Source organism: Lissotriton vulgaris, unplaced genomic scaffold (assembly GCF_964263255.1).
Source record: "Lissotriton vulgaris unplaced genomic scaffold, aLisVul1.2 SCAFFOLD_6972, whole genome shotgun sequence".
Taxonomy (NCBI): Eukaryota; Metazoa; Chordata; class Amphibia; order Caudata; family Salamandridae; genus Lissotriton; species Lissotriton vulgaris.
In genome coordinates this window covers 49,705-60,349 of record NW_028246082.1, presented here as the reverse complement: position 1 = coordinate 60,349, position 10,645 = coordinate 49,705, and the positions used below count along the sequence as shown (strand labels likewise).

Below are 10,645 nucleotides of genomic sequence, written 5' to 3'. Positions count from 1 at the left end.
GAGCACACATATTATTGTAAATATGTTGCATTCCTGTGCTTTGGAAGTGCCACAGCATGGCGCAGCCAAAGGGCTTACGGTGCCACTCTGCGGCACTTCCTCGTGAATCTGCCCCTTAATTCTTCTGCACTGGTGTGGTGTCCATTTCACTCTATTATTGTGTGTCTTGAGTACAAATACTTTACACATTGCCTTGGGATAAGTCTGTCTGCTCGTGCCAAGCTACCCAGTGGGTGAGCAGGGGTTATCTGAAGTGAGTATCCCTCTTACCCTGACTAGAAGCAAGGGTCCCTATTTAGACAGAGGTGCCTACCTCTGCCAACTAGAGACCCTCATTTCTAACAGTCTGCCTTTTCACTCTCCATGGTACACTGCAAAGTTACCACGTTATGTCTAGCCAGCAAAATATAACTAAGGCCTCGCTGTATTATTGGATTGCAGTACCCTTGCTTCAGGCATGGTGTTGCATGGGCAATGCAATACTGACGCCAGATTTACAAAGCAATGGAAGTCCACCATGCGTTGCCTTGGGTTGATTGGTAAATCTGGAGAAAATGCAAGGCAGAGCAATACGCTATTTTGCCTTACTCCGCACATCATAATCTACATTGCTGCTAAATGTCTCATACATCCATATGCTACACCACTGTATTGTACTCCCCTCCACTAATGGTATGTCACTCTTTGATTCCACCCTATGCCTCTCCTACCATATGAGATTCCACTCTATGGCACTCCACTCTAAGCTATTACACAATACGCAAATCCATTGTAAGACACTACACTGTACCTTCTTACACTGTACGCACCTCTATAGTATGCCACTCCAGTCTGCTTTACTCCACTGCACTCCACTCCACTGGATGCTACTCCACTATATGCCATTTCACTCTATGCCATTCCACTCTATGCCACTCCACTCTATGCTATTCCACTGTATGATACTCCATTCTACACCATTTCACTGTATTCTACTCTACTGTGTGCTACTCCATTCAATACCATTCCAGTGTATGGCACTCCACTCTATGCCACTTCATTGGACGCCACTCCACTGTATGCTATTACACTCGACCCCATTCCACTGTATGGCACTCAGGCCTACACCACATCACTGTACACCGCTGGATGCTACTCCACTATATGCCATTCTAGTCTATGCCATTCCACTGTATGCCACTCCACTCTATTCCACTGTATGCCATACCACTGTATGCTATTCCACTGTATGCTACTCTACTGTATGCTACTCCATTCTAAGCCATTCAAGTGTGTTGCAGTCCACTCTGTGCCACTTCATTCTATGCTATTCATTGGGCACGACTCCAATGTACGCCACTCCACTGTATGCTATCACATTCTACCCCATTCCACTCTATGCCACTTGTGTCTACACCACTTCTCTGTAGACCACTCTACTGTACACTATTTCACTATTACATTCTATGCCACTCCATTCTATGATATTTTACTGTACACTACTCCACTCTACGCCAGTCCACTCTACCCTATTACAATGTACGCAACACCACTCTACACAACTTCAATGTTTACCATTCCACTGTATGCCACTCCACTATACTCTACTCCAGTATATGCTATTACACTCTGTACCATTCCACTGTATGCCACTCCACTCTACGCTATTCCACTGTATGTCACTCCACTGTGTGCTACTAAATTCTGTGCCATACCAGTGTATTCCACTGCAATCTATTTTACTCCAGTCTACGCTTTTCAATTAGATGCCACTCCACTATATGCCACTCCACTGTATATTATTACACTCTACTCCACTCCAGTCTACATCACTTCACTGTACACCATTGCACTGTAGTCTACTCCACTATATGCTGTTCCACTCTACACCATTATACAGTACAACACTCAACTCTATTCTACTGTATGTCACACCACTATACGCTATTCCACTTTACGCCACTCCAGTGTACACCGCTTCACTCCCATTCTAATGCTAGTCTATTGGGCGCCATTCCACTATATGCTATTCCACTGTACCCCACTCCAGTCTACACCACTCCACTGCATGCCACTCCTCTCTATGATAATCCACTCCACACTATTGTACTCTACTCCACTCCATTGTACTCCACTCTGTACTATTCCTTTGTACACCACTCAAATCTGCTCTGTTACACTGTATGCAACTTAAATCGTTGCCGCCCTACTGTATGGTATTCCACTCTACCCCACCCCAAAGTATGCTACCTCACTGTAAGCTATTACACTCTACCCCACCCCACCACACAACACTCCAGTCTACACTACTTCACTGTACGCCACTCCACTGCACACTACTGCAATATACACTAATATACTATAAAGCACTCTACTTTATACCACTCCGATCTATGATACTCCACTGTATGCCACTCCACTGTACACTACTCCACTATTTGCTATTACACTCTATGCAACTCCACTCTATGCTATTTCCCATTATGCAATTTCACTCTATGCTACTCCAGTCTACTCTCCTCCACTGTACAAATCTTTACTACGCTCTATGCCACCCTATTAGACTCTTCTCCACTAAAATACTCATGATGATGTCATGAGTGATGTCATAAGTGATGTCATTTGAGATGTTATCAGTGATGTCATCAGTGATGTCACTGGCCATGTCATGAGTGATGTAATATGTGACATCATCAGCAGTGCATTGTGGGCGCCCGAGTTATAGTTAGCTCAACTAACTATAACAGGCGAATTTCTCTGGTTTTATATGAGCCAAATGTCTAACTAACTATATTGTCCCTGAAACCTATGGTTTTTTCATTGAATTTCAAAGATTTTTTAAATGCAAATTCCTAACTATAACGTCTGTAAAACCTATGTTTTTTTCAGTGAATTTCGAAGGTTTTTTAAATGATAATTTCATATTTTAATGTTTCTAAAACCTATATTTTTTCAAGTTTAAAAAAAAATATTTTTGAACTTTATTATACTTCTTTTTTTTTACTTTAAAAATGATGTAATATTTTATATCTTCCCCAAAAATATGTATATATATATTTTTTTTTAGAGAAAACTGCACTCCCATACCGGTAGCGTACCAAGCTCCATCACCACATGAATCCTATCCGCCATATTGCTAAACTCGTAAATGATGCGCATTTTGAATCCGACGACTTCGTGGCACCACGTCCCGCATAACATCATATACGCATGAAGTCACCCCAAGAGCTACTTTGGTATCCGACGTGTGCGCAGTACCAAACCACGTGTTACGTCATGTACGTATGGGGACACGACGGCTGTGCTTTGCGTATGCGATGAGTACACGCTGCCAGGCCTTGTGTTACTTCACAGATGTGTAGTATCACGCCGGGCACGCCATTCCCTTTTTTTTGTCTCAAAAGTATATCTAAATAACTTCAAACAGTATATGAGAGTAAGCGATAATCTAAAATATTTTAAACATTTATATATTTCTAACTGTAATAAACTTATATTATGATAAATATATTTTGTCAAAATCGCATCAGGTGCGGCCTCCTTGCGCGCTCAGTGCGAGATTGCCATGTGACCTTAATAAAAAGCATTTGATTGGTTCATAAAATTTCCCATTGTAACAGTGGGACGACCCCACCCATTTTACTCATTCTCTCTACAGCGTTTGATGAGAGACACCTCTTCTGCTTAGAAAGCTTTTTGAAAAGTGTTTTCATGTATACACATATCTTATATTACACACAACATGCAACGATCATCTTGATCAATAGTCATGCTCTGTACATTAGCCTTCCACGTGTGATTGCCATGCATCTCAAACATTCCATCAAAAAACAAATATGTTACACAATGCCCCTGGTGTATGTGTGAGCACATTATTGTGCTTCCTTTCGGCCTGGGTATTGGTGGCTCTAAGGAGTATCATCAGCCACGGGCAGAGTGCACATCCTAGATCACATGTAAAAAACAGTAAACAGTAATGTATAGATTTGTATTGCTGTACGCTCTGTTGTCAGGCTTTATCAGTATAGTAGTGTGTCATATGTGAGACTTTCAGATTCACGTTTTACATACATTGCTTGACTGTAATGAGGGTTATCGCTGTGTATGACGTAGCCTCACTGCTGATCCTCCCTCCATCCAAGCACATTCACATGTGTACACTTTGCGATAGCAACACTTCCAATAATACCGAACACCATTGACATGCGTGCCTGCACATATCCACAACCTTGACAACGACATGTAATGTTCACCATTCAATCTATTCAAACACCATCTCATTAATGATAGTTTCCGCCCTCCCAACACATGCTACACTAATCTAAAGTGCACACTCTGCGAGGTCAAAACTACAAAAGAAACACACATATGTACACTTCCTGGCCAGACAAGAACTGAACAACACCCAGGTCCCCGGAATAATTATTCACAAACCCTACGCTGGCCTGGCGTATGCATGCTCAGCCCACTTTGCGTACGTATAAATAGGATAACCACAACGCCACACGTCCCTCTTCTTCCACACTACCTCAAGTGATATGCCGCATCCATCTCGCATATCACAATGCGCAAGAAAAAAAAATAATGGATCCATGAGGTGTACACCATCCTGGCAATTAACACGGACTCTAAATTAGGGGTGGGCGGACATTTCCGTTCTGCCCACGGAATAGGTTGAAATTTGCACTTTTCGCCTTCCGCAAAGAAGGCAGAAAAATAGGGCAAATTTCCGCCCATTCGCGGGTGGAACGGAAGTTGGCCGCCTGCCTGCCTCCCGCCTTATTACATTAAATTAAAAGGCTATGATATAACTTAAAAGCAAACTTACCTTACTGCACAGCAATCTTCCCAATCGAGGCTTTATCTTTGGAAAATGCGCATGCACGGGTAATAAGGAGGGCGGGAGGCAGGCGGGCGGGAAGCAGGAAGCCGGCCGGCGGAGGGCGGACTCGCGAAACGAAAATATCGCGGAGAGGCACGGAGATTGCTTCAATGTCCATGCCTCTCCGGGATTGTGCCTTCCGCGACTTCCTTCCACCCCTACTCTAAATTGTGAGCCCTACTGTCCGTTGTCTACGAAAGGGATCCATGAGGTGTACACTCTCCTGCAATCAACACTCCATCTGAATTGTGAGCACTGCTGCCCGTAGTGTTTGCTCAAACAATGACAGCAGGTAAGCAGAGAGGCCTGGGTGCCCAGAGCCTCTAATTGAGCGTGGTGCGGCGGGAGGGGTGCTTCAGCCTGGCTGCGCAGGTGCGAACAAACGATATTGCTGTGCTTAATGATGTGATCTCTGACCTCATTCAGTCTCATCTCTGTCTCATTTTAAAGACCTGCTGAACTGTATTGTAGGCCTGAGCCAGCGGGCAGTGCTTCCCTACAGACACCTCTTGAGCGCTGTGCTGCGGGAGGGGTGAGATGCATCACCCAGATTGTGCACGTGCAAAAAAGCGATGTTTGTGTGCGTAATGATTTGATCTCTGACCTCATTCAGTCACATTGGTCTCGTTTTAAGGACCTGCTGGACCGTACTGTAGGCCTGAGCCAGCGGGCAGTGCTGCCCTACAGGCACATGGTGTCGGCTTTCAGGACACTGTAGTGAGCTCGTTACTAAGTGTACATGCACACAGGCTCCGCCACTGCATTACACGCGTACATTATGCTTCTAGCATTCGCTCTGTTCCTTTGTATGTGAACGTTGGTATAACATATTATTATTTAACATTGTGTATTCTCGTGCACTTCAACTCCTCTTTGAACCACGATTACCGCTAACAGTTGGTAGATCGTACTTCAAAAACGAAGGATGCACTCAACTCCTATTTTCTATCAAGCTTGAAATAAACCTGAATTTACGTCCAGACGTTTCCACCATTACATTTTTTCTCCCTTTTCAGACATTCCATTGATTGCCTCAAGAAGGGCGGAGCGGGATCTGACCCTGCAATGATGCCCTGGGCATTCTGACACCTTCCATCGTGGTATCAAGACATCGTCCCCGACCGGAGACCTGGTCTACAGTACAAACGTACAGCGGACTAGGAGCTTGCACCAACACGTCGTGCGACACACCAGTGGTGGCATGTGAGCAGTGAAGCCTCGGTGTGCAAGACCTACAGTTGAGCAAAGTGCGGGGGTAGGGGCTGGGGGGCAGCACCCTGGGTGCAGCAACCTGGGTACACAGGTGCATGCAAGCGATTTTCCCGTAGCTAATAATGTAGGACTATATTATCAAAGATCGGCAATAACATTATCACCACTTTAGCGGCAGGAAACTGCAGCTAAAGTGGCAATAAGGTGTTGATAATATGCCCTTGTGAATTACTATAGAAGCCCAGGTTCACACCAGAACCTAGACTTCTATGATAATTCACAAGGGCATATTATCAACCCCTTATCGCCGCTTTAGCAGCAGTTTCCTGCCGCTAAAGCGGCGATAACATTATTGCCGTTCCCTGATAATATGGCCCATAATCTCTGGCCTCATATATTTCATTTTAAGGACTTGCTGGACCACACTCTTTCTCGCGGAACCCAGCGTCCTAGACAAACTGGTGGCGGGAGAGTAAACATTAAGGGCTGGGTGCAGTAGGCCGTCGCTCTGTCTCCTCCTCCCTCTCTTCTTTTGACTTTTCCCTCCCCTTCTCCCTTCCACCCACTCCCCTTCCACCCACTCCCCCTCCCTTCCATTCTCACTATGGTCCTTTCATGCGGACTACCTTTCTTTACCTCTTCCACATAGCACACATACTTATGTTTCATTTTTGTCTTGCAGGTTTCGTACGCTGCTTCCACTGGAGTCCAACCCATGATTTTTTATTATACTGTTCGTTCTATTAAAGTTACGTTTCTATTTATTTGTGTTTTAATAAAGGTTACTTTTTTTTCAAATAAATAACTAGGGTATAGCTCTTCTTTTTCTGAGAACACTTGTCTATTATTTATTGTGAAAATCATCTGTTTATAAGACATTTTAAGGACAAACTTATTTAATATTAGAGTGCACCTACCAAACATAATCTAAATGACTATTAGACAAATGAAGCCTGGGTAATTGCACAACTGCAAGAGTTCTATGAGTGTATCACTTTATAACACCATAAGTAGTGCACCTGTGATTTTAGAACAATTAAGGCACTGTCTATGACCACCGAGTCTTCAGGGACTGCTGAGGCCCACCCTGCATATTTAAATAACGCCCCGGACTGTGGCGATCCCCGGACTTGAGTTGGCCTCGAACCCCCGAGCAATTAGTAAACAATACCCGGGAAGGTGGCACTCGCCTAGGCTGCAAAACGTCTCTGTGACCTTCCGCGCCTAATTTACATGTGACATTAAGATCCGCAGTCCTACAGAGACCCCGCAATATAATAATTGGATTGGCCACAGAACATTACCCACCAGGGGCCTCATTTAAAAGAACGTGTGAGACCCCGCTTTTTTAGAATTTGTTTCTTCTTTTGTCTCCATTTTTGCCATCAGCATCCACTCTATTACAGCTATACAAGGTTTTCCTCCTTTCGCTTCAAGTAGTCGAACAAGTATTTGCCATCACAGGGTGGAAACCATGCACCACGCTCTAATAGCAAACACAAATGTCCCGCGAATGCACACCCCGGGACATTGTATGAGCTGCGCCTGAGAGGTTGTCCTCCCTAGGACCATGATGCATTCATTAGTATAAACGCCTACTAACACTACTTACACACGTGTAGTACAGCGACCAGAATGTAGTAAAGAAGGAGAGGAAGCACAAAATCTAAAAATATGAATCCTACCAGAAGTCTGACATAGTTCAATGAGCCGATGACCCTAGCATGAGTAGAAACAGATACACAAAGAAAACGGGTCTTCAGCATAACACAAGCAATTTTTAAATATTGGTGAGTGGTGCCATCTTTTTCCCTTTTCCCGCTCGTCACCAAATTTATGTAGTGAAGAGGCAGACACTAGTGGATCCAATAAGTAGATTTATTACAAGAAAACAATACACCTGAAACAACCACCAACAGGAGCAGACAGCAAAGCAATCGTCTAATCCAGCACCATGTACAAACTCCGCAAGTTTCACCTCATGACAGCCCTACATTCTAACATTACATACTTAGATTCTAGTAGAATTACATACTAACAGTCTACTATGACTTACATTGGAATACTACACAGAAAACATGACTTTACAGCAATGAGCTCATGGTTTCATCCACGAGTATTGAGACCGATAGGGGTAAGTATTTCGCTTCCCACTCCCTATATTGTATAAATGTAAACTAATTCTTCTTCCACAGGTATGCTACAGCGCCGAGAGCACATCACTTTACAGCAATGAGCTCACAATTTAGGCTCACGGTTTAATCCCAGAGTCTTCACACCAGTAGGGGTGAGTAGTTTGCTTCCCACTCCCTATATATTTTAAACGCATACTAACACTACTTACACATTTACACTACAGCAGCTAGTATCCTACAGCACCCAGAGCCCATCACTTTACAGCAATCAGCTCGGTTTCATCCCCAAGTCTTCACACCGATAGGCATAACTACTTCGCTTCCCGATTCTGGTATACTATCAACATACAGTAGCGGTCAGTAGTTCGCTTCCCACTCCCTGTTGGTTTCGTTGAGAGACGCCATTACAGCCCCCAGCGACTTCGCGCTCTTTGCCCATCCCTGGATGCGAGATGTAAGCACAGCATTAATGTTGGGGGGGAGGGCTGGCAATGCAGCTATTGCTCGTTCAGGGCAAAAGAACAAATGGAGATCAGGGGGGTAGGCCCTGTGTTTAGGCTATCGCTAATAAATTGTGGATCCCTGAGGAGGCACAGAATTGAGATATGTGACCTATTATTGGAAGATCAAATAGATGTTATATATCTCACTGAGACATGGTTAGACACTGATTCCACACCTGAAATACTGGAGGCACTTCCCAGTGGCTACGGGATTGTGAGATTGGATAGATTGTCAGGGAAGGGAGCGGGCATCGCAATCATCTATAAACATGATTTTCAATGCTCTCTTGTATCTGCTGACATAGCTGATGGTGACGAGGCAGGTTTCTTCACTATAAGTTTAGCTACTAACTATGTCGTGAAGTGGCTACTGATTTATAGACCTCCAGACCCCCACTCGCGATTTATACCCAGCTTCATCGATTGCCTTGTTCAGCCAGCCCTCCAGTATGAAAGGTTATTGTTGCTGGGCGATATAAATCTGCATTTTGATGATGCGTCTAACTCCGGGGCACAAGAGTTGCGCCAAGAATTGGAAATGTTGCAACAATTTTTAAAATCTGAACTTCCAACTCATAAATTGGGTCATTTACTTGACCCTATTTTTGCCAACTGGGATGCGCTGGAAATGGAACCTCCGCTCCCGTTGCTGTGGTCAGATCACTTTCTGATCACGTTTAGGGTAAAACTGCCCCTGCTTAAGATACAGGAGAGAGCTAAGCATGGTATAATAAGAAGGAAGTGGGCTGGCTTTTCACAGGAGGCTTTTAATCTGCTGTTTTTAAGGGATGGCCCTTCCTCTGGACAGGATGTGAAGAAGATGTGTAAAGCACTCGAGAGACGTATAATTTTTGCTCTTGACTGCACCGCACCTTGGTCAACTAAAATGTCCATGAATAGACGTAAATCAGCTCCTTGGTTCAGTGAAGAGCTACAAACCGCTAAATCCATTTGTAAACAATAAGAAAGATGCTGAAGAAAAGATTTCTCAGCCCTTTTGGAAGTAGAGTATAAAATTAGCCTCAAGCACTACCACTCGCTCATTAGGAAGGTGAAGTCAGCTTACTTTAACGTAAGGATCCAAACAACAGAGAACGCTACAAAAGAGCTGTTTAAGATTTTTAAAGAAATTTGCTCCTTGACATCTGCTGCAGCACCCATTGTGGGCTCTGAGGAGTCTTGTAATCGAATCGCTGAACATTTTGCAGATAAGGTGAAGAGGATTTATTCTTCTTTTCCTGATTCAGCTCGTAAGGGTAAAAGAGCGGAACAGGAATCTGTGGATGTGTCTGAAAGGCAGTGTCCTTACAAATTCACTGTGCCTCCTCAGGACATTTTTAAAAAGATTGCCATTAGCATCAAGTCAGGTTCACCTAGGGACCCGGCTACTTCCAGGGTGCTTAGAGGGAGTATTGACGCACTCGAGCCTTTAATGAGACACCTTTTAGAACTGTCTTTTATATCAGGAGTGGTTCCGGAAATGTGGATGGAGGCGATGGTATTTCCTTTACAGAAGAAGCCCCATATTAGCGCTGACCAACTTGACAATTTGCGCCCCATTTCCCTGCTCCCATTTTTTGCAAAGGTTGCGGAAAAGATTGTAAATACACAGCTCACTGCACATATTTGTTCCAACAACCTACTTCACCCTTCCCAGTCTGGGTTTCGGGCTTTTCACTCCACGGAATCTGCCCTGCTGTACTCCACTGAGACCATCCGGAAGTATGTGGACGAAGGACAAACAGCGGCCTTAATTCTTTTAGGTCTTAGTGCCGCGTTCGAAACTGTTGCCCATCATACCTTGCTCCATGATCTTGATGGGAGGGGTGTAGCTAGCGGAGCATTAAAGTGGATGGAGTTCTTTTTATCTAAGCGTAGCTTTTCAGTCAGACAGGGCAGCTATTACTCTAGAAACATCAAGCTGACCCAGGGGG

General features: G+C 44.2%; 1 protein-coding gene across 1 annotated transcript; it reads left to right on the top strand.

The window, feature by feature from the left end:
* Positions 1-8,733: 8,733 nt before the first annotated feature.
* Positions 8,734-10,209, top strand: LOC147666146 (uncharacterized; the record flags this gene model as incomplete). The annotated part of the gene is given in 1 exon segment (XM_086949270.1): positions 8,734-10,209. A coding segment is annotated over 1 exon segment (1,476 nt), but the record flags the coding sequence as incomplete, so codon positions are not given.
* Between the last annotated feature and the right edge of the window lie 436 nt (positions 10,210-10,645).